The following is a 25,791-nucleotide window of genomic DNA, read 5'->3' as shown; positions in this document are numbered from 1 at the left end:
GCTTACCTAAGAGCCACGAGAAGGAAAGGACACTGTTGGGTCTACAGACATTTCTTCCACCACATTGTGTCGGCTCCTCTCTGCCAGTCGGTAAATGTTTAACCTATATGACTGGCTAAAGGAGTCACCATCTCACCGGCTGAAGGCGTCTTTTATTGTGTGTGTGTGCTGTGAACCTTGTCTGTCCACAGTGTCACAGTCTGCACAGGAACACACTCTCAGGACTCCATGAGGACCTTTACAGGTAGGCTCTGTCTCTGCTCCACTCTCCATTATTTGATTATACAAATGTGAAGTCCCGTTCAACTTGACACAGCTCACTTGAGAGAAGTCACCATGGCTGTATTGGTAAGTCACTCTTACCTGTGTCTGGCTTGCTTTTTTTATTCTGGTGAAAAGCAGTGGTGTAAGAAGTACTCAGGTCTTGTATTTAGGTAAAAGTCGCAATACTACATTTTAAAAGTATTCTGTTACAAGTAAAAGTCCTGCATTCAATATCTTACCTAAGTAAAAGTACAATAGTATATGCATCAGAATATTAAAGTACCAAAAGTAAAAGTACTCCTTATGCGTAATGGCCCATTTTAGAATCACATATAAATTGAGCTACAGGCTTAATATTATTTATACGTTTTTATCACAACTGGTAAAGGTGGAGCTCATTTGAATATTTGTTATAAAAGTGTAATAATTGATTTAGACTTTGTGTTAGCTAATAATCTAAACCTAAAAAGTAACTAGTAACAAAAGCTGACAAATAAATTAAGTGTAGTAAAAAGTATGACATTGGCTTCTAAAATGTAGTGGAGTAGAAGTAAAAAGTAGCATAAACTGAGAATACAAAGGGAAAGTAGAAGAATCTCAAAATATAACTTAAGTACAGTACTAGAATAAGTGTACTACTAACCACTGGTTATAAGCAGGGTTTGGCCTGTTGACTCTAGGTGGGTTTTTTCTGGTTAAAGTGTTTTTTTGGACAGGATCAATATATAACAGATGGGCTTGGATCTGAGGAAAAGAGACACATTGTTGGTTTGGGACAGACAGCTCTCACTCCAAATTATTATTTAACATGGCTTTTCTTGAGCATTTCTGTGTAGGTTTCTTTGTCACTACTTGTCTGCCTTACTACATTCAGAGGGAAATACATTAATTTCAACACAGTATCTTGCTTGGAATATATATTTATACAGTATTTCCCATTGTGAGAAACAGACTTTCATTGTCTTTGACTCATCTTTAAAAAACGATTATTTAAAGGTCCCCTATTATACTGTTATTCATCATTATAAAACGGACAAGTCAAATCAAGCAATCTGATTGGTTCTTAGCCGTGATATACTGAGCGTATACCACGGGTAGAATTGTAAGTTACTTTTCACAACAAGTCAGTATCCCTCCGCGTCTGAGAAAAACAGTATACCGTTGGGCTGAAAAGCAAACTGCCTGCAGTTTGCTTTTCAGTTTGCTTTTCAGTTTGTCGACCCTCCGCTTCGCGTCGGGCCGAACCACGCCCCTTAGCTGTGATATAATGAGCTTATACCACGGCCTGTCGTGAGCTATTGCTTAAATATACTATAGGCCTCAGATATATACAAACATGTCTCTGAAGTGTTTGGCTCCAAACACCAAACAGATCATTGCAGCATCCCATAATCCCCTCTGTTTCAGCCCTGCTGATTCTCTGTCTGTTACTTTAGATGAAAAATAAGGAGCCCCTCTCCACGCCCCTCTGAAAGATATTTGGTTACAAAGAACACAATGGTGCTCTAGGAGGAGATTCAGGTGATAAGAGCCTCATCCCAATACCCCTCCTCGACTCCTCCTTTGCCTCACTCGCGTCCCTTCCTTGCATCTTAGCTCCGCCTCCGTAAGATGCGAGCGAGAGACACGAGGAGGTGACGCGAGGACAAAGGAGTCCTCAGGTATTCATTGGGATGTCCTCGTTCCCTCAAACGTCACTTTTAAACAACGTCTGTTAATGTTGACATGTGCTCAGCTGTATCCCCTCTCATCGGGCTTAAATGAATAACCCTTTAGAACCGGCCCATTTCTGGTTAAATATTTATTTAAATGAATGAATCTTTCTCTTGTTAGTCAAGGAATTCAATGTATGATGGTTGTTCCTGCTTTTGTGTTCCGTTTTGGTGTAAAATGTAGCCTACATTTAAATAAAAATATAATTATAGTAATGTGAAAGCCTTTTAGAAATGAATTGCACATAATAATTCCCACAGAGCTGTGAGCACTTATACATTTATGTGACGCTTTTCCACTCATCTTCGAGTTGTGGGTTTTCCTCTGTTGAAATGGACCAGCTGTGAAGGTGGGGGCGGGGCTTTTATAAGCGAGTAGTGAAAACACTTCCGCGTAGTCTGCTCGCGTTTATCCTCCCTTTCGTCTCCTCCCGCGCCCCTCCTCCCTCACCCCTCCTCGACTCCTCCGTATGCATTTCAGCTATTGGGACGTCCTTCAAAATGGCGTGTCTTGATCGATTTCCGGGTCAAGTCCTGGAGGAGGGGAAGAGAGGAGTCGAGGAGGGGTATTGGGATGAGGCTAAGGTGTGCGGGGGGGGGGGGGGGGGGGATGCTGATTGGCTAATAGTTACACAAGCCAAAAAAACGTTATGACATCATAAAGTGGCCAAAATCTGATCAGCTCATTTTCAGACAGGTTTTTATAGAACTGGATCAGGACAAAAAGAGAGAGAATCTTTGTTCCTGAAACTTTCAGAGTGTCTTTACACAGAGGGGACACATGTTGATGTAGTAGAGACATGAAGAAGAGGGGACACATGTTGATGTAGAACTTAAGAGGAAGTGGACTTTGAATAATAGGTGACCTTTAAGGTTATGTACTGGCAACATTTGTATATAATTTTAAGCTTACTGCCCTCCCGCTTCAACTTGCTTTGTTTTTTGTACCTGGACAATGTATATATTTATATTGAGTTAGCTGAAAAATATGAATATTTTTTTTTTTGCTCAGTAGAAAATAGTTACTTAAAGACAACAGGAACACTAATGTACAGAAGTGAAGAAGTACTTTTGTATTAAATCAGTTAACGTTACATTTAAGGAGGTAAGCGTAGTGCTACAAATGTTTGCTTACCTTTTCTGTTTAGCTTACATCAATGCTTTTAGCTGTAAGCATTAACTTCAGCTGGTTGGTTTCTGAGTAACTAATGGTAAAGTTACCTAGTTCAATAACTTTTTATCATTTTAGTTGACGCAAATCTAAAACACCCAGGAGCTGCTCACAGGTAGCTATGGTAAACAATACCCAGCTAAGATGGTGGACAGTTGGCCCGAGTTCTGACTGAACTGCTGTTATACAATATATCAATGAGTACAAGTATCTGATTTTGTGACTTTCGCTTCCACAGGTTTCCAGGATTCGATGGAATTTCCCCGGTAAGTGTAACTTTAGAAGCACTGTTTTAGTACTGATAGGTCCTAATAAACAGAAAACTACTTTGTCCCTGTTTTGGACTATTGCTTTCAAATCCTACAGTATATATAGCTCACATTGATGGCAGTTTATAAAACGTCACAGTAGAAAAAACGTTTATTTTTCATTCAGATATAAATCAATTATTGAAACTAAGTGTGTTGTGTTATTGCCATGCAGTTATGATATCACTGTGATAACGCAGAAGCAGATAAAGGCTGAACTGTGAGCTTCCTAACATCTCTATTCGCAATATGTTTTTTTTCTATTTTACCGGGCCTATCAGCAGACAAGAATGTTGAAATTTAACATTCCTGCAATGTACCAACATTTAGTTGAAACGTTTTTTAATGTTCTTTAAATTATGTATTTCTAATGTACTGGCACATGCAGCCATGATACTGTCAGGGTTAGGGTTGGTGGGTTTAAGAAAAACAACATAAGAGTTCTCTCCAATCCCAGCTGTGCCGCATCATGTATTCTGAAAGCGGCATTCCCTTAACACCTTGAAGTTTGAGCAAAACCCATTATATGCTTTAAGCTATCTTTACATAGAAAAAAGTTGTTTGCTGCTCATTTTCTGGATTACGTCAGTGGCGGAGCTGGGGGGTGGCCACCCTATTGGCCAGTGGCCACCCCAAACACCCTCACCACGAGGCCCAAACAATTTTAGAACATTAAGAAAAAAAATGTTTAAGTAACCTTTTCATCATTCATCAATAATCCAAACTGCACTTTCTAGCAGAGAGTGAGAGCATGTGAGGAGCAGGGATGCTAGTCAGGCTTTCAAAAAGAAAAGAAAGGAGAGAGAGAAAAGAGAAAGGGACTAAAGGGCGACAGTATGTCACCCAGTATTTCAAGAAAAAAGGTGAGTGTGGTCCATGAGTGGTGGAAATTAATCTGTTAGGTAAGCGTAGTCCATTGTAAATAATAATTATGTTTTTTTTTTTACTAAGCTGACATTAAGTACTGTTAATATCTGTATAGAAAATGCAGAGGTTTTTAAATTTCACTTTGAAGGAGGTGAGCATATATACGTATATCAAAACAAAAAGCTAAAATCTCATTTCAATTATACATTTCACACACAGTGATAAGTGATATCCCACATATTTAAGTTATATTTATTTGGATTGATGCATTAATGTTAAGAATGTTTCATTCAAAAATGTTATTATTAAAAAGGCATTTACACCATAAAAGATGACTATTGAGATCTATTGTCAGGAACGTTAGTCTTATATGTATGGCCAGAGGGCAGGACCTATAAACACATTTACTACCCAATAGCATTGTGAGGCTGAACAAAAGGAACTTTTGACTATGTAAATGTAGTCTTTTAAAAAAACAAAAACATTTACTGACTTTTTTGGATAGCTTAAAGTAATGTTGTAAAATTACAACCGGGGGCCTTACGTTTTACGGGTTAAGGGCTATTTTTTATTGTTATTTATTCTTAACTGATCATTTAATTTAAAAACTCTTATTTAAATGATGTGTGTGTGTCTCTGTATTCCTGATGATACACTGAGAGAATGAGCTCATAGGGATGCTGATCACCATAAGCTAACAGTCTGTATATTGCATTACATTTGTATAATGTAAGCTTCGTTGTTACTTTGCCTGTGGGAATAAGAAAAAAATAGTTAGATATACTGAATATTATTTGATCTATTCCACCACTAGCTTAATCCCAAATAATGTAGAGGTGTGTTGTAGGTGCCTTAAATAACCTCTTATGTTATAGTGAGATGTATTTTTATGTTCATACAATAGTGATTTCAATGCCACCCCAAAATGATCACTGGTTGCATCCTGGCCAGCCCACTGAAAATGTCCTGGCTCCGCCACTGGATTACGTATATACACCTTAAAGCAGTTTTCTACGAACCTCCCTCAGTTTATTCTGACAGAATTCAAAACATAGTTAGCCCTATGATAGTGCCATGTTATTAGGAGGTTTTTTTTACCAATACCAACTGAAATAGTTCCTAATAGTCTACCAACATTCTTTATATATAGTGCACAGAAGTATAGGAACAAATCATTTGGTTAAGGCTTATTTTTCTAAAGCCTTCATTACCCCGGCCCTGACTATAGTATACGCAACATTTTAAACTTTGCAAACGGTCTACACAGTAACGGTTGATGGTTATGAAATATCATTGTTAAAGGTCACATCAAGAGTATTTAGAGTTTGGTTGTTGTTTGCACTAGTTGTCTTATATTTTTCTTCTTTCTAAATGTATGTAATTTGTTCTGTTTGCGTAACCTGCCATTTGAATTGTGTAATGGAATAATCCTTCAATCTTTTTCTGTAGCCTAGTAACTTGTTCTGCGTCATAATTCATTGGCTCCTGCTACCGTATAAGCAATCACACTGATTGTAGCTCCTGTGCTAAGTAGGTGCATAGAATAACTATTATAAACATAATCATGTCCTCTCTGGTGTTTAAAACAAGTATGACAGTTGGTCAAATATCATCATTTCACATCCGCCTGTGAGTGAAGTTCTAAAATAATATCAGAATCAGAAACAGGTTTATTGCCAAGTACATTAACACATATGAGGAATTTGTATTGGTGTTTTAGGTGTATTGAATTCATGAATCTCAACTTTCCCTGCTGTGCTACACTGATTACTCACTGTCCATTTTCCATTCCTCCTCACATCAGTTTTACCTTCAATCCGAAGGAAGGGATTGATAATCCAGCTCTGGTCATCAGTGATGATCCTGGTGCGGTTTGAATAACATTTCTTGTCATACACAACCCTTAAAAACCCCTCCTAAAATCCCCCAGAGTTGATCTTTACTAACGATGTGTGCAGAGCCTGATCCGAGCCCGGTGCCCACACTCTGCCAGTTGAAGCGGCTGGAGGGACAAAGCTTCGGCTTCTACCTGCGGACGGACAAGAGCAGCCGGAGCTTTGAGATCAGAGACGTGGACCCCTGGAGTCCTGCAGGGCATAGTGGCCTCAAGGATGGAGACCGAGTGCTGGAGGTCAACGAGGAATATGTGGACAACACGGACTTCTCCAGGGTTAGTGTCAAGAATTTGATAGACACTCATCAGATATATAAAGAGAGCAACCTATTGCAACATGGCCTGTACCTGTTTATATGAAATGTGAATATGTATGGTTTTTCATTTGTCTTGATGTTGAATGAGCAAAGTGATGTTTATAGCAATCCTTCATTTTGTGCTAAATTAAAGTAATTATTGTTTTAACAGTTTAATATTGTGGATTTGGATGGGGACTTCACATTCAGTTTCCTACAAGTATTGCAGATCCTCTATAATGTAAACAATATGCAGTTGAATTCGTTAAGTACTATAATGCCACACAAAAAATTGTAGATTGGTGCAGAAATCCGGAAATTAGTTTGCATGTTTGCACTTCTTGTGTAGGAAACATACTCAACAGATTTTATTTTCTGCAATATTCCAATATCCAATTGAGAAACACAATTTACTATTTAGTTCAGAGTAAACAGATTGGACTGATCTAAAGGTTTTGGCCTGAATGTTTTCTTTTTTCTCTATCTTAACCTGAGATTAATCATTAAGACTTGAGAGGTCAAAGAAAAGCAGCGATTAGGATCTGCTTACATTCCCTTTCAGTTTCAATATCAATTATTCACAAAATGTTGCGTTTGTGTTTGGATGGCGCTAATGTTTGAGAAACAGTCCTCATAGGCATTACGGATTAAGTGAGTGTATTACCCAAATTATTTGTTTCCCTCTGACTTTCCTGACAGATTGTGAGGAAGATCCAGTCATGCGGCTTCCACCTGTTCCTCCTGGTGTTGAGGAGGGAAGAGTACGAACAGGTACTGTACGAGAACCATGAAACACAAAACTCATTACTACCTTCCATAACGGACTGGTTTGTGGAGAAGTGTCCGCAGTGGCGTTTTTATATGTACAAAAGTGGTGGGGCACAAACAACTTAGATGTGTACGTATAAGCTTCTGGTGCTTTTTTAAACACGTAAACAAATAGCTGTAGGCTATCAATGGTTCCGATAGAGAGAGGGGGGGGGGGGGGGGGGTATAAGGAAAACACAGACACTCATCACCGAGTTCACAATATCAATCGATCCAGCAGAGCAATAGCCTATAGGCAAAACACAGAAGATCAACAAAAGATATGACATAAAATGAACTTACCAAAGCTGAACTAGATGGTCAAATTCATTCATTTTCTTTCCGTTTTACTGATTTTAATCGCTATATGCTGCTCTCTCGTCTCTTCAAAAACAACTACTATTTTCGCGGCACACGTACTTACAGCCAATCAGCTCTCTGAATTATGAGATGACGTTTGGTGGGTATGTCAGCACAGTGCCCCTATAGAGTGGCGAAGTCACGCCCATCTACTTCCAGTCCATGGGACCTTATTTTGGAAAAATAATGTATTGAAGTCAATGGAGAGAGAAAACGTATCTTTCGATCCCGTTTGAATTGTACCATGAATTACACATATGATGTTTGTCATTCTTAAAAAATAATTTCCATGTCTAAAAAGTGACAGTTTGTCGTAAAACTGTTGAAATATAAGACTATGAAAAATACGCAACTAGAAAGACTACAAATCCCAGAGAGACTACAAATCCCAGTAAGTGATGTCACAATTGTTTTCCTCCACTAAGAGATAGCTAGGATCAGCGCCATATAGATAGAATCTATCTATCGCGCTGGCTAAGATAAGATAACTTTAACAAGATGCCTGTGTGCTTAGTACCAGGTTGTTATCATACCAGCAATGGGTCTTGTTCGTTCTTTCGCTTCCCGTCTGATGAAAGGACCAAGAGTGGCTGGATCAAGTTAGCTACCTAGCTAGTAGCTAGCACGTTAGTTAGCATTACAGCCTTGTCATTTTTATTAGCCTTAATATGAAGTAACATTAAGTAACCCAACATGTTAAACAGTAAGAGTAGTAGTCATATTTCGTTAACCCTTTGAAGAGTACTTTCACTGGTGTGATCATTCTATAATACACAATTTAAGCCCGGGGGTGAAATGCTAACACTAGCATCGGCGATCGGCGATCTTTTCTACTTCATGCTATCCGCACAAATGGTTGACATTAAACATTAAAAATACCAGGCAGTTCAGAGAGAATCAAGGGAAGGCAGGCAGGCAGGCAGGCAGCTTTGCATGACATTCTTCTGGACGTGTGTCATTGTGGTGATAGTGACGGTAGTCCACTGTTCGAAATGGGGGGGAGCCAGGGGGAGCTTGGCTCCCCCGAAGAGGGAGGGAGCTCCCCTGAAGGCCGACTTTGAGATAAATAGGGGGAGCCAAAACAATCGTGCATATTTGTGTCACAGATTAAAAATGTTGAGTTTCTGTAAATAAAAGTTCTTGAAATAAATAATAGTCATTGTTCATTACAGTTTCTGAATGTTTGTTTTATATTTGTGAATATCTCTGGGTGTTGCCATCTGTACGTGGCGGCGCTGCATTCGTTACGCTACTTACGTTGCTATGGTTACGGCAGGCGATGCTGGCGCGGTATTTGATATTTTCATACTGATATTTTTTTTAACTCTGGCTTTGTAATAAAAAATATTGCGAAACAAAAACAGCCAAGCCTTGCAGCTTTTGGATTCATAAGCAAAGAAGTGAAGGAGTCTAAAATTAACAACGTGAACGGAACAACGTTTAGTTGGCCGGCTGTAAGCGGCGTTAGGGTCGAGTTTGACAGCTCCACACCGAGGGAGAGGCCTGCCGATGCGGAGCGGGAAGAGGCTTCAACAACGGCCACAGCCGCCGGTGCAACCTGCGCTAGCGAACCTTTCCTGACGATGCCCATGACCTGCCTTTTAACTGGACACAGAAAAGATGGAGTGAGTGGGATGAAAGGTATCAATGGCTTTTCAAAAAAAAAAAAAAATTGGATGTGAGATTTGCAAAGAGGCAAAAAGTATATTGATCTCCCTGCCACTCGCAAAAAAATCCACCTGACTGCACCTTTCACAAGAATGGATTCAGGGAAAAGTCAGCAGTGATCAACAGAATAACCTGCGGTAAAAGATTTATAAGCACTAAGAGCCAGGCACACGAAAAAGCGATCAAGATTTCGGAGATGAGAAAAAAGATGTCCTACCAAACAAGGTAGGCCTATTGGCCTACCTTGTAAACATATACATCTTTCAGGTCTGCCTAGATGATTGCCAAAACAAATATATATGGGGCTCCCCCGAAAGCAAATGGGTAATTCGAACACTGGGGTAGTCAATTGTTTTGTTGACAAGACAGTAGTGACGGCCATCTTGGTGACGTGTGTTGTTCTGCGAGACCAGAGATGTAGTTCATTGAGCGTTTCACACAAACAAATGTGTAAATTCACAGTTTTACAACTCTTGCAAAATTCTCTTTTAAATTGATAAACATCATATGTGTAATTCGTGGCACAATTCAAACGGGATCGAAAGATAATCTTTTTCTCTCCATAGACTTCAATACATAATTTTTCCGAAATAAGGTCCCATGGAGGTCCACCGGAAGGGGAGGGACTTCGCCACTCTATGGTGATAATTTTTTTGCCCCACACATTAGAGGTTTCTCAATACTCAAATTTCCCCTCCTCGACTCCTGGACTCCTGGACTCCTGGACTCCTCGGTCCTCCGGTAGTGACCCAGAAATGAATTTCAGCCCGTCATTTTGAAGGACATCTAATTTCTCTAAATGCATTTCGAGACCGAGCATCGAGCATTGAGGAGGCTCTCTGGAGGAGCTATAACCGAGGAGACACTGATGAGTCCTCCACGGCTCCTCCGCGGATGCATTTCCGGGAACGGGCGCGTTACGCACGGCCGGACTTATCTCAGCCAATGACAACTCTGAATGCATCCCCTGGATATTATTTTAGTTACTGCTTGAACGGCGATGCGATGTTTACAGTGAGAACACCTGTGAGGTCCGTGCAGAAAGCAGAGCAGTGTGTAATATATATATCACTCGGTATAACAGGCCTACATTACTTTCTGTATTTGTATGCTGTAGTTTAGTAGATATCTAAAGAGTCGATATTTTTCTAAGACCATTTAGTGCTTCACATAATAAAATACACAAAGATTATGCTTTAGGAGCTGTAGGTGTGTGTGGTACAGTGTGTAGGTGTGTGTGGTACTGTGCGTAGATGCGGCGGACAGACGGGTCTCAGTTGGTTTGGTGTCCTATGCTTACTTTTAATACTTGTACAACTTTTGGCCTGTAATTTCAATTCCCCATTTCAGCGACCAGAGAGAGGGGGGGATATATCCAGTCTCTGATTGTGTTACGTTATTATGAGAGTGCTCTCATACTTGTTTGATTCTGAAATTACATATATTTATATAAATATATGTATGTATATGTCCGTATCTGTAGCCTGTTATTGTCTCATTATACCGCACTGTGAATTAATTAAATATATAAGTCATCATGAACACATCCGTCCATCAGACAGCTGAGTGCTGCTGTGCCTCCTATCATCATTAATGGACGTCTCTTTAAAATGACCGGTCAGAGGAGAGGAGTTCTCATTTCTCTAACCGCCTGATGCTTCCCCTCCTCTCTCCTCGGTTCCCTTCCTCAGTCCTCCGCTCGCATCTCCTGTGGGCGGCACCAAGTCTCGAGGATAGGAGTCGAGGAGGGGAAATTTGAGTATTGAGAAACCTCTATTGAATAGAAAAAGACTCCGAGCATGCGCAGTGTAGTTTTTACAGCACCCATTCACTTTGACAGGGGCTTGACCCACGTCACTCAAAACGGCTCAATAGGCACACTGTAGACACTAATTAGAATAACACAGACTAAAACAGCAATGTACATACGAATCAGATGATTAAACATGATCTTAACATATATTTTAAGATGTATTTCTTTTGCATTTATTTGCATTTTTTTGGAATTATTATTTTAATTACTTTCTACTGACACTAGGTGGGGCTGTGTCCCTAATGACCAGTCACCACTGAGTGTTCGGTGTCATTGGAAGAAAGGTGACATGCTGTAGTTTGACCTTTACAGTCTATGATTCTCAGTTGCACACTTGTTTTATATCATTGTCTTAGATGTATATATTTGTCTTATTCTTACAACTTAATTGCACCATTATGCATATTTCACAATTTAATGTATTCTTTTAATGTTGAGTGTATTGTATGTTGCATTATTGGAAGAGCCTGAGACTTGAGATTTCCATTGCCAACAACACTGTGATGCATGTGACAAATACAGCCATTTAATCTTTAAAAATTGGTTACATAGTTTTTTGTATAGACATGCCTATTGGGTTTAAGTCCCATTGCCCAAGGCAATCAAACCATTGACTCCTTGAGCCACAGCCACGCTTTTATTTATCTAGGCTGTACGATGATGTATTTCTCCATTGATTGAATCCTATTTATGTCTCTCCACAGGCGATGTCTATGGGTGGGGACCTACAGAAGCTGGCGAGGGCCTCTAAAGGGGAGCGCTGGTCCAGACCCAGACTGTGTCACATCAGCAGACACCCGGAGCATGGCCTGGGAATGACCATCGTCTCAGTGGAAGGTGCCCACACACTGCTGCTATTGTTTGATAGAGTGTTAATAACTCATTTACAGCTTTTCTGAAGACCATACACCCCCAGTACTCTGAGCTTTAACTATTTCATAAGAAAGCTAATCAGCAAAAATGTCAGATTGATAATTCACTTCTTGCACTGATTTCTATGAGTCCACCCTTGCTGTATAGAATGGGTCCTAAAACCCAAAATGAGTTAGCATTAAAGCACTTCTGGGCTCTTTCTGCTCCACTTCTGAGTTTGCAAAAAAGTTTCTGAATGAGAAAATTAAACGTTATCACGTTAAACACAAGTCATGCGACTGTCATGTAGATCGTATAGCATTACATCTATCTACTACTGGCAGTTGCATTTACATTTCAATTATTATACAAGTGGTGTAAATATGTGGATATTATCTTTCTGAGCAAAAGGTCTTTAAGTATCAAACGTCTGTTAGCACAAGATCTTATTTCCCAAAATCCAATGGAAGAATTACATTGCTTTTTGTCAAGGAGCCCTTGCAATGCCGACTTCCAGATCGACCTACAACACGTCATCCCTGCAACGCAGTTTAAATAAAGCAACCTGTGTATATATAAAGCCTGGTATATAAAGGGATTTGTGTTAAAGATGATACTGTGTTTAGTTACAAGCTGGAATGATGGATTCCTCACTCCCAGAGATGGGGTTGTTACTCAAAAAAAGTAATATATTACATATAGAGTGGTTCAGTGACGCGTCCTAAAACCCGGAAGTAATATAAGCTTCTTCCGAATCATAAATCTATCGATTAGATTTATGATTCGAAATTATAAAAGTAGGGTAGACAAGTGGAGATTATCTGACTGAACAAAACATGATCCGTCTCTTCAATATGTGTCAACCACAGACCTTATTTCGAGCTATTTTCCAAAATCCTATGGAGAAATTGCATTGCTTCTTTGTCGAGGGAACCGGAAGAAGCTTACTTCCGGGTTTTAGGACGCGTCACTGCACCACCACTACTTATTACTTTAAAAAAGAAAAAAGTAATATAATGACTTTACTTCGTTACTCTCAACATAAAGTAACTCGTTACTTTACTCGTTACTTTACATTACTTTTGCGTTACTCAGCAACAGCCTATAGCCAAAACTTAAAACTTAGGCACATATAACAATTACTATTGCAATAAGGAAGACATAACACAAGTCTTTATTTGTATGCTCTTTAATAAAATAGGCTACCACAAGCTAACAGTTGGTGAAAACCTAAAGAGCATTTAAAGAGAACAATTGTAATAGGTATTTAGAACAAGTGGGCCATATCAATGTGACACTGGCAAAATAAACAAATATACTTTACAAATTGCCTGTATAAAACAAAATAAGAGGTTGGCCTTGATAACACCACTAAATACACAAATATTGATAGCCTAAAAAAAAAGGCCTATCAGCATTAAATAGCCTCTGGATTCGGAGGTCCTTAGCTATTAGCTTCACGTTAGCATGTTGTCTTTGCAGGTGCTTGTGGAGGTTTGACGTTGTGTTTGCAGCAGTGGATTAAAGCTTCTGGCCTGGACACAGTTTGCACCTCACCGTCACATTCCTGTCCTTTCTTCGGACAAACTAAAAAGAATGGGCATAACTCCACCCCTCGAAAGTTATCGCTGTTGAGGATGATGACGACTCAGCGATGTTTATGCACTGCATGTGGACGCGCAAGTCGCTCAAATGTTACTTAAATATAAACCTGCGGCAGAAATCCCTCTTGTCTGTCAAAGGGAGAATCTAGTAATTATGTATGTTAGTAGGCTAACTGTAGTGTGATTACTGAATTTATAACAGTAGCGCGTGTCGGACAATGTTAGCATACATGCCAACCTTTCCAAATCCAAAAGAGGTAGGTTTGCACGCGGCAAATGTGCACGACCAAATTAGGTAATCAGAAGAAATGGAACCCCAGTAATTACATGTAGGCCTATAAACCATATATTTAACATATATTGCATCATTTTATGCATTTTTCAGAAAAAGTGGTAGTTTGGTAAACAGTGACATCAACGACATGTATGGTCTGTAAAATGTGCAAAAGTAAAAGAATGGGAGATAAATATCCCAAAGTCTCCACATTTTATTATATTTGTAATGTGTTTCTGGTCCTCTTTCAGTTGAGACAGTGTAGAAGATGAAGGATGTGTCAGGATGTAGAACTCTTGTGTGAACATTGGATAAAGCCAGGTTCATATTCTTGTTTTATGTTGTTGACATATTAGAGTCAAAGGTTTGCACAGAGCGAAATATCTTTGTGTTGTGCCAGAAATCAGAAAATACTACATTAAAAAAGTCATTTCCTGCATTTGTCTACTGATAAAGTGTAATATAGATAATGTACAGGCTTTCAGATTGCTGTAGTTCACTAAACAGAGACATTAACGACATGGTGTTGGTGTTGGAAATGTCAGAAAAAGTGAAAGAATGGGAGATAAATATCCCCAAATCTCAAAATTGTATTATATTTTTGGTGTGTTTTTGGTCCTCTTTCAGTTGAGACACTGTAGGTGAAGGATGCTTCAGGAAAAGACCAAACATTGGATGTCTTTCAGTTGCCAACATGTGTTTTCGAGACACTGATATTAACGGGGAAATGTGCGCAACGACTACTTTTATTTTTGGTACTCAATATACTCAAGTATATTATGATGCTAATACTTTTGTACTTGTGTAAAATTTCGAATGCAGGACTTTTATTTGTAACAGAGTATTCCTACACTCTGGTACTTTTTTTGGGGGGGGGTTACTGTGTCTTTTTATTTCATAGTATTGTAGTGATCACTGGTTGACATAATTCACCACGGAACTGTGGGGTAGGGGTATTGTTTCCGCACGGGCATATGTGTTGCTCTCTATATATATTGTGTGCCCTCCTGGCTCTCTCTCTTGTCTTCCCGGGCTGCGACCCGACAACACCTGCATTTCTGCTGCTCATAAAAGCCAGCTTTGTACCTCCATTGCACCGCCTCCGAGTCCCTGGCCCTGTCTCAGGTCGACTATTTTCATTTCCTCGCTCCTCGGTCTCACCGGAAGTTGATTTGTCTGCGCCATCTTGAGTACCGTCCCATGGCTCTTATTTCTGCCGGAGGACCGAGGATCGAGGAGCGATAATGGAGGAGCGATAATGGAGGAACCACCAGTCCATCCTCCGATGAAATCCTCAGATACTCGCCCCGCCCCCTTACTGTGTATCGCTCACTGATTGGACGATGCAGTGCATGCACTGATCTCATGCTTCTTGTTCTTGACATGAGAGCAGTACCCCAGCGGAGTGAAGAAAATAAATGAAACTCACGAGTCACTCCTCAGTTTACACTGTGTTTTGTTTCAATTCATGTATCATTTAGTTACAAATATGTGATATATCTGAACAACAAAGTAGTCAAAAATCATTTTATTCATTGATTGGAAACATTTTCATGATCACTTTTTTCGTTTTATATTTTCATTTACTGTCATTTCCATTCAGTCAGTCATTACTGTAAGTGCTATTAAAATGTTAATGTGCTACATATCCACACAAACAAACAAAGTGTGCAATCCAATGAATGTTAATCTAACTGGGTTTTGATAGATAATATATATCTTTTTCTTCTCTCAATTATTTTATTTCTATTGTGCACTCTAATCAATATTAATCAAACTATTGTTCGTTTATACATTTTAAGAATGGCGTTTATCTTTTTGGATTTTATTTATTGGGGTCTACAACAGATGATACAAATGTTTGTGTCAGTAAAAACAGGGGCAGGGGTGTTTTTGAAAATAACGGGGACAGAGCTGCTGTCAGACGAACAGCTGTGCGGCGTCATCACAAACGGACGTCGCTTCACGTGACGCTCCGGAGGAAAGGACGTCCCGTTGCTCTTAAAACTCATTTCCCTGCTTCTCGTGGTTTCCTTGCGTCCCTCCATGCTTCCCTGGAGGGAGGGACTAAACACAGGGAAACGACGCAAGTGAGGGAAGCAAGGATTTAATCTAACCGACCTGAGACGGGGCCCCTATCTCTCGACACTACATTGGTGACCCTGACAACGTCGCGTGAAGTTTCTGGGACGGACCCGAACATGGCAATAAAAAAACTCAGTTTTTTTCTCGAAATGCCGGGGATTTATGGAGACGTCCGTGGCTGCCACGGGCACACGGACTGAGGCTCGGTGCGCCCCCCGCGGAATGGCTGAGGACGACCTGCTGGGTAGGGGAGAAGCCGACTTCTACCACATTGGGCTGTTTCTTCGGGGCGTGCGGCTGCACGTCCAGGCTGCGCTAGCTAACGACAACTAGCAGCTAACCACGATAGCAGACAACGGCTAGCAGCTACCGATGGCTGCCAGCTAGCGGCTAACGGCTAGCTGCTAACGGCTATCGACATTCGTCGGTTGTCACCTGACTGTTGACAATTTTTTTGTGGTGCCGGAGAGGAGGTTCGACCTAGCGCGCTTCGGGACCCTGTCTGGCCTCTTCCCTTGCCTCGGCAGTTTCGGACGTCGCCCATGCCTTCATCGGCCCATGGGTGGCACGCTTCGGGACCCTGCCTGGCCTCTCCTCTTACCGCGGCTCACGGTTCGCCTCGACGGCAGCTTCGGACGGCTCCCCGTCTGGCCTCTCCCCTGTCCACGGCTCCTTCCTCCCGGGGATGCTGCTCCTGCCCCCCGGGGACCCGGCTCCTTCCTCCCGAGGGCATCATGCCCGCCGCCGCTGTGCCCTCGTCTGCGGCCGGGCAGTGCTCCTTCCTGCTGGGGACCAGCGTGTTATTCACGCCCGTCGCGGCTCAGCGACCCAGCTTTCTCCGACTGGCGGGTGAGTTCTTCACTCGCCACAACGCCTACTGCGGCCCCCTTACGACGGCCCGTTCCGGCCCGCCCCCCCACCCCCGGTGGGGATGCCCTCGCCCTTGTTAGGGCCCCTCTCCTCTCCTGCGGCCCCCAGGAACAATTTGATGTAAGTCTTAGTGTCAGAGTACACTCTATATTCCCCACCCCCTCCCTCCTCTACCCACACATGCCCATATAGGCAAAAACAAACACAAATAGTTTAGTAACAATTAAAGGTCCCATGTCATGCTTTTCCAGTTATTACCCGTCCCCTTGTGTGTTATGAAGGTTTTTCTGTATGTAAACGGTCTGCAAAGTCACAAACCTTCAAAGTACACCCTGTAGCGAGTAACACTCTAACACAGAAAATACCTGTCTATGCTGTCCCAGAACCAGCGCCATATAGACTGAGAGTTACGTCATCTCCGTTCACTCCAATGGACCACTTTTTTACAGCAATGGCGGATCGTGGAGCCTCTCAATCGTTCCCCGGAAGTTAGCGCCAAGGCTAACAGAGCTGTAGAGTTGCAGCATAATAGCCCGTTCGTGACGGACTTTTAAAGGTAAGAAGAAGTTTAAAGATTTATATTGCGGATATTATCAGTACATCTGATTCAAATTAACATGTGTATTAAAGGATGTCAGTGGATTATCCCTAAATTAGTAGATTTAGGGAACGTTTACAGATAACCGATTAAGCTAGGATACCATACCATAGTACCGGCATACACTATACCATAGTGGTTGAATACACAGTATTAGGAAACACTTTATACTTACTGGACATGTTATACTCATTACATACTGTTTATAAAATATGACCAAGAATGTGAGACAACTTTATAGAAATTCATTTCACATCTGTTACTGATGCCATTTGTCATACTTTGTTAAACTCACAAATAATAAAGTTCCATAACTTCAGTTGGGAAAAAAGACCACAGCTTATCTCCCAAAGGCAATTTCCCATCCAATAGGTGTGTATAACCCTTTCTCCTGTCTGTTACTCCCTCTTTCAGCACAAGAACCAGAGGGGGATTCAATGGAGCCTGAATACCTGCATTGAGACCCTCACCCTGCACCCTGAGTCTCAACTCTGTGTTTTTCAAGCCTTTCCCTGTTTTTTTGTATTAAACAAAACATTAAGCTTTCCCAATGGTGTAGTTTTCGTTTTGTGAAAAAGTGCAAATGCAGTGTTTGTATATAATAACCTCACATAATTTTTGCTGTTGGTCGTGAAATTGCTACTGCTGACTTGAGCCAGCCATTTTTTCCTCCGCTCTGTGTCAGTGGGGAAGCCGTACATTCGTACTCCTTTCTCGGAGCGATTTGAGCATCCCCAGGCAGCACAGCAAACCATGGTGGCAGCACAGCAAACCAGGACAACACGGAGGAAAAGGCACAGACAAACTGCATGATATGCTATTCAATGTTTATTGAATTCCATGTATTTGCAATGGATATTCCTAAAATAACACATTTAACATCATCATCATCATCATGCTGCTGCTGCTGCTGCTGCTGCTGCTGCTGCTGCTGCTGCTGCTGCTGCTGCTGCTGCTGCTGCTGCTGCTGCTGCTGCTGCTGCTGCTGCTGCTGCTGCTGCTGCTGCTGCTGCTGCTGCTGCTAGTCCTTTGATAGTCACCTGTCGGTCTCCTGTCCTTTCTGAAAGCCATAAAGATGACATTAGTCATTTAGATAACTTGTGTCCTCAATTACCATGGGATTACTGAAACTACCATGAATTTAAGAAAATGGTAGAAATGAATCTAATCTGAATTTTGAAGCATTCCTTTAGATCCCCTCCCTCTAAATATATCAATAAACATTAGAAAGTGATGCTCCTGACTACCATACAAGTTTAAGAAGATAATATTGGTTTTAAAGAATTCAAAGCTATAAATAAACCGCAACAGGCTCTTTAACCAAGGCACTGTTAGCCTAACATGTAAACTAGTTGTTCACACTAATCCTAATATTATCAATTAATATTAGCAAATTCTATTTTATTTTTAAAAACATATTGATGTAAATACATACACATATCGATTTGTTGTATAAATATTGTAAATCAAAACCTTTATTCACTAATAATTAACAAAAATCGTAGTTCTATCTCCTGTTATCAATGCATTCACATTGCCCGCCATGAACTTCCGGGGAACGATCCTCGTCTGCATGAACCACGTGACGATAACCGTTTTTGGACTTCCGCTGTCGTAACTCTTCTATCTATATGGCGCTGCCCAGAACGCCTCGTTGGAGATTTTTTTTTTTCCAAATGGACCAATCCGTGGAGCTCCTCACACTCACACACACTCACTCACTCACACACTCACACACACACACACACACACACACACACACACACACACACACACACACACACACACACAGAGCACACACACAGCACACACACAGCACACACACAGCACACGTACACACACACACTCTTTTAGCGGCGAAAATGTGACGCGCTTGGGGGGGGGGGGGGTGATAGTGGAGCCTTCCAGCGCGGCAAAACTGTGGCGGTCCGACCTCCTCCAGCGTCATAACCCGCCGGGCGCGTTTCAGAAGCGGAGTGTCTTAATATCTGACATCACATACATCGTAGCATTAAAGTTCACAGTTTATTTATAGTTTAAAAAAAAAAAAAATGTTTAGCATATTTAGCATAAATAGAAACATGTTTATTGGGGGAGGGCAGGAATGTCAAATGGGAGGGCCTGGCCCTCCCACAGCGCCGGGTCTGCTGATAATTATGTTTATGAAAATCGATCGTGTGTCACCAGGTCAAAAGGGCCAGTATACTGTGAGCACAGTGGCTGGCGGTCCAGCAGAGAGAGCGGGAGTCTGCTTTGGAGACAGACTGATGTGGATCAACGGGGTCCGGGTGTCAACACTCACACACTCCACTCTAAACAGAACCGTAAGACTCAGGTTTCCTCCACTCAGCTTCATGGTGTGTGTTCTGTTGGACTGATGATGTGTGTGACTCATGCTGTGTGTTGGTTCTCAGTTGAAGAAGAATGGGGGCTCAGTGACGGTGCTGGTGATAAACCCTGACAGTGAGTCTTGTAATGTCCGGAGGAAGATGCCCACCCTGCCTGTGGCGGCAGAGTGCTGCGGCCTGCCCTACACCACCAAAACCTTGCATCTGGTTAAAGACCAAAACGGATACGGCTTCCTGCTGAGACAAGAGAAGCTGGGGGGAGCGCGACGGATAGGTGAGAGATACACTGAAGGACACATGAAAACAATATATAAAACACACACACACTTGTAATGAAGCATGGTATACCCAAATGTAGGTACTTTTGTGAACATTTTCTCCAAGAATTAAATGTATACGTGTGGAACTCCACTCGGTGGCAGTACTAGCAAAGAAAGCTAATTTGTGTGACTGAGCGGTTTATAGGAAATGGCAATGCAACGTGATCAAAAGCAAGTCAGCCATCTTTGAAGGATACCAGCGACTTGTTTACCTACCTGTACGGCTAGAAAAGTAGCTTATTCAACAACCTATATTTTGTAAACATGGTCGGTAGGCACTGTTGCGTTGTTCTTAACAGCCAATAAATTAAAATAATAATAAATGAAATAAAGAAAGGACTAAACATGGAAAATGTATACAATAAGGGAGACGTAGCCAACATCAGCAAGAGACGTCAAATGGGATTGGTAGCAGCCGTCTGTTGACTGTTTACTGCAAGTGTCAAAAATAATAGCTGATAAGTTGTTTATCCTCGGGTCAGTTGAGTCTTACTAATGCCAAAATGGGGACTTTGAGGAGGTAGTGTAACATACATTTTTTGGACATGTTATGCTTCTCATGCACTATGGTCAGGACAGTTTTCAGTATATGTATACTTATTGATCAAGTTACCAACTGAAGCTTTACACTCTAAAGACCATTTAATAAACCGTTATAATCAGGTGATTTAAATTCTCTCTGAACCTTTATTGATTCCTATCCTTTGCTGCTGTGACCTAGTTCACGTGCTGAGGGAGATTGATGTGGGGAGTCCAGCTGAGGGGGAAGGGATGGAGGATGGAGACCTCCTGCTGGCTGTCAATGGGAAACCTATAGAGTCTATGGAGCATGAGGACATCGTCAAAGAGGTTAGACAGAGCGGGGAGGCAGTCATCCTCACCACGATATCTATACCAGGAAGAGACTTCTACAGAGAGGTAAGCACCATGATATCAGGACAGACACTGTATCAGAATGTGTCTTCCACTGCTTTCTCTTGTTTCCCCGCAGATAGGAATTTCTCCGTTGTTGTTCTATGACGAATGTTCAGTCAAGGATAACAGGCAGCGGGCTGCCTCACACTGCACGAAGAACCAAAGTGAAACCCCGCTGAAACATGGAGATGGAAGTCCAACATATCCAACAGAGTGTATCCCGGATCAGTCAGGAACTTTACCCACACAGGTATGATCTCACAGCTTATTACATCTGTGCATCTGGCAAGAATACTGTGTCTATCCCCAACAAGGGGCTATATAACTGTAGATTCACGACTGAAACGTTGTTACATTTCCATAATATTATACAACTATTGTCAAATTTGCATTGAATTTGTCTGGTTGTAGAATCATGCAACCCGGTATCACGGCAAGACGTGAAGATGTGACGATTTACCATGCTGGGACACGTGAAGATGTCACGATTTCGTCCCTTCAAACGTGACAGTTACACGGTATTGTTAACATGGCCCAGATACCAGATTAACGGAAATAATCTCAGCTAACTGACGATACAAAACATTTTTACCAAAACAAAACACAAGTCTCATAAGAAGCATATAAATGACCCCTTAGCGAAAAATGCCAACGGAAATTGGCACAGAACTCAAGATAAAAGTACCCTTATTACTTATCGTAGCTGCACATACAAGATACCCGATTAAAGCTGAGGTTCCACAGATTATTTAGGTATATAGTATCATCACTGAGTGATCCGAACTTGCGACAGGGGAAGCAAACACAGACATCACAACACGTACCTTTACATAGCCTCTAGGGAGATCGTCTCACCGTAGCTGTCAATCTGATCAAAAGACGTGTTCAATGGCATTAAAACGAGAAAAAACGCGGCTGAATCGGTTAATCCATAGGTTGATAAAGTTTCTGGGCAATAATTTGTCTTATTTATAATCCATAATTCCATTTTTTATGTAAAAATCGCAGAGCAAAAGTTAGCTGCTAATGGTAGCCACCAGAGTGGCTGCTGCTTCCGGTCTTGGCTATGCGGCAGTCTAACACACACACATTACCAAATAAGGACTATGTGGGAGTTCCCCTCGATTCCATTGGCTCTGACGGTTAGAAAGAGATGATATGAAAAATCCACCCAAATGGCCCCAGAAGAGGTTTTTTTTTTGCTAAATCTGTCTAAAAAAGGTCAAATATCACTTGTTTTGCACCAATCTTGATACAGGGTACTTATTATATGTTGTACTTTGGATTCCTAAAGCTTTTAGTCTACTAACCCATCATCCAAGGTTAGTTTTCACTATAAGTACAAAATATTTTTGGGACAGGCACTATAATTTACAGTTTTTTTACCATGTTCAATCTGAATTTTCTTTAAAATAAAAACATCTATATTGAATCTGACTTTTCTACATCCAACTCACAGGTTTACCATTACTTTGATAAAAAAGATTATTAATTTAACCCTTTTTAGAAGGGAAGCTATGGTCATTTGCTCTGGGAATGTCATTTTCGAGCCTGAAACCTGAAAAACAGGCTCAGGGTTTAACAGTTAACATGGCCCAACCAGTGGAGAAATACCTGGAAATGCCAAGCAAATGCTCTACCCCGATGGTCGGTTGTTATTGTCATTCCGAGTGTGCTTGCTTTTCTCTTTGCAAGTCATCACATAACGGCATTGTAATACACGGTTCGGCTGCATTAAATATTACACATCTGCCGTAGTTCTTTATTTATTGAGCCCTGATGAGAAGACTTCTGGACAAACAGGAAGAACTGCCGCCGAAACTGAATATGTGACGTGGATCATAAATATATCAGCAATTAAACTATGGGCTCAGAACAGTCTCATAAAACACACATGCACACAGAAGGATTCACACTTGTATTTCATGATCCGCAAAAGGATTCACACTTGTTTTTCCGGATCCACACTTGTGTTTTTCAATAAAAACACAAATGTGTTCCGTTTCATATACATGTAAATAAAATCCAAATACTGACATTTTTTTTACATATGTATTTTTGATCCACACATATTTGTTTTCCGTTTAAATCCCCTGAGCCGACAAACACAAACCGCTTTCTGTGCATGGATCGCTGTGCATTCGTGTGTGGGTTTTTTGAGACTCCCCTGATGCTCACCCGATTCGTACTTGTGAGCGCGACCCCACGAGGGTATGATTTCTTGCGTTCATGACGTAGCGCTTCATGTACGCATTTTGCGCTGTCCGGAGCTGACAGGTCCAAGGAGCCTGCCTGCAGGTAAGATATTGAGTAAGAAAAAGTTTGATAAACGCTGTGAGAATGGATCTGCGGAGAGCATTTCGCCGCGATCCCAACTCATCTATTACCAACGTTCAGGGAGCTCTCTGCAAGTCAATGGGACTCCCTGATAGTTGAAACTCAACGCTAAAGGGCCCCCCCTTGCGTTGGAAAGTGACGACAGGGACCCTGACATAACGTCGACATAGGCCGAGTTGGGAGTGAGAATGTGTTGCATAAACACCATATCCCAACGTGCATTGCGGCTAAAACATACAAATCACCGAGCTGAGGATCTTGCCTACGTCTGTTTCCGGTATTGTTTATGACGGATTTATTTTTGTTATACACACATTCCTTCACATTTTAATTTACATTAAAGTATTATGTGAGGCCTTCTAAAATGTTTTTAAATATAACTAGGGCTGTAGTTGAAGAGTTTGTAAATTAACATGAACGAAGCTGTTGCCTAGCAACGCAATCGCACCACGTCACGTCCGTTAATTCCACAACCACACACATGGATTAACATTGATTTAATACTTTAATGTAGCCTTTGTTTCTGCTAAAAGAGGTGTCAACCAGCTGGGGCAACAAGAAAATCGGCGAAATTGAGTGTGACTATTAAAAAATAAATTATTATTATGTTAATAGAGCACTCCGCTCTGCATCTGCCAAACAGCTTGCTGCACCCGCACTGCGAGGGGGACCCAAGTTCCCATCAGCAAAAACACGTGGGTTTGCTATCCTGGCTCCAAAATGGTGGAATGAGCTCCCCATTGAAATCAGGACAGCAGATAGCTTGCACATATTCCGGCGCAGACTGAAAACTCATCTTCGACTCCACTTCGAGCGATAGAATTAATAACAAAGCACTTATATACTAATAAAGGACTGGCTTATCTAAAGCCAGTTGAGTAGCATTTGAAATGTTTGGCTCTACGAAACCTGATGTACTTATATGATTCTGTTTTCTTCAAGGTTGTATCTTCCTGGTCGAATGTACTTATTGTAAGTCGCTTTGGATAAAAGCGTCAGCTAAATGCAATGTAATGTAATATTGACAATAACAACCGACCGTTGGGGTAGCATTTGCTTGGCATTTCCGGGTATTTCTCCACTGGTTGGGCCATGTTAACAATACCGTGTAACTGTCACGTTTGAAGGGACGAAATCGTGACATCTTCACGTCTCCCAGCGTGGTAAATCGTCACATGTTCACGTCTTGCCGTGATACCGGGTTGAATCATGTGTGTCTCTGAGCCACAGCAGATTGATTCAGAGCGGGTCATTCTGCTGTTGGTTCTGGACTGATTCAGAGCGGGTCACTCTGCTGTTGGTTCTGGACTGGTGTTGCTTGTGTTGGTGGATAAAGCTGCTCCCTACTTCTGTTCCCTGATCTCTGCGTCACCTACCGATTTGATATTCGTGAGACAGAAATAAATAAATAAATAAAACTTCATTGTACAGCCGCGGCCGAAAAATCAGGATGCAACGTTACTACGCTATAATCTATTATGTTCTGTCCCTGCATCGATGCAAAATCGTCCACGTCCGCATCGCGATGCATCGTAGAAACGATTAATTTCAACATCCCTAGTTTGCAGCCAGCTTTGCAATTTAGTCAAAACATGTATAAGTGCCAGAACACATTTCTCTGCGGGAACATTAAAGGCATCGTAACCCTTCTCCTTAGAAACCCTTTAATTTCCTTTTAAGCATTTCAGTTTAAAATACGTATAATAATAATAATATTACATTTAATTTATCGCTTTTCAAAACACACAAAGACGTATTTTGTATAAAATGTACAACAGATGTTTTTTTAATAGTAATTAGTGTCATACATATATATATTCTGAATAAATGTCCCTCTTTTTTGTGTTTTTCAGCTGCCAGAGAGAACAAGTGATGTTTTCTTGTGATGGGAATGCATGGAACAACTATGACCTCAGGAGACAGGAAGAAGAGCTTTCGACATTGTTCTAATTTTCTCCTGGAACCGGTGTTGGGCCCATGTTTTGTGATAATGACATTGCATGAATTGATTTCTTAATCCTCTGAAGTCCACATGTACTTTTTGATTTATATACTTTTGTTAATTATAAGCAATGGTCATGTTTTTGAGTGAAGACTACTGCATGATGTAAGCTGTGAACTGTCTTTAAAATAATGAGCATGATATATGGTAAATGGACTGGCATTTATTAAACGACCACTCGAAGCACTTTACAACACTAGCAAGCATTTACCCATTCACACACACACACACACACACACACACACACACACACACACACACACACACACACACACACACACACACACACACACACACACACACACACACACACTCTCAGGGAGCAGTTTGGGTTCAGTGTCGGCCCAAGGACACCTCGACACTCTACCTGACCTGAGCCACAGCCGCCAATATAGAAGCTAATGAATAAATATGTGTATTGCTGAA

At 41.2% G+C, this 25,791-nt stretch overlaps 1 protein-coding gene across 1 annotated transcript; it reads left to right on the top strand.

Annotated features, from left to right (window-relative positions):
• Positions 1-172: 172 nt before the first annotated feature.
• LOC307037280 (Na(+)/H(+) exchange regulatory cofactor NHE-RF4-like) lies at positions 173-25,791 on the top strand. Its single transcript, XM_079678055.1, has 11 exons — positions 173-244; positions 3,386-3,413; positions 6,127-6,188; positions 6,281-6,492; positions 7,212-7,283; positions 11,865-11,997; positions 19,631-19,767; positions 19,858-20,065; positions 20,833-21,029; positions 21,103-21,276; positions 25,217-25,791. The coding sequence occupies exons 1-11, from the start codon at positions 229-231 to the stop codon at positions 25,247-25,249; spliced, it is 1,272 nt and encodes a 423-aa protein (XP_079534181.1). The 5' UTR covers positions 173-228; the 3' UTR covers positions 25,250-25,791.

The sequence above is a fragment of the Notothenia rossii genome (genome assembly GCF_949606895.1).
Source record: "Notothenia rossii genome assembly, chromosome: 4".
Taxonomy (NCBI): Eukaryota; Metazoa; Chordata; class Actinopteri; order Perciformes; family Nototheniidae; genus Notothenia; species Notothenia rossii.
Note: the sequence above shows the minus strand (reverse complement) of the source record. Positions and strands in the feature narration are given on the sequence as shown.

Coding starts and splice junctions, on each gene's coding strand:
- LOC307037280 (XM_079678055.1), top strand. Junction 6,189..6,280: donor GGTCATCAGTGATGATCCTG/GTGCGGTTTGAA, acceptor CGATGTGTGCAG/AGCCTGATCCGAGCCCGGTG. Junction 21,277..25,216: donor CAGGAACTTTACCCACACAG/GTATGATCTCAC, acceptor TGTGTTTTTCAG/CTGCCAGAGAGAACAAGTGA.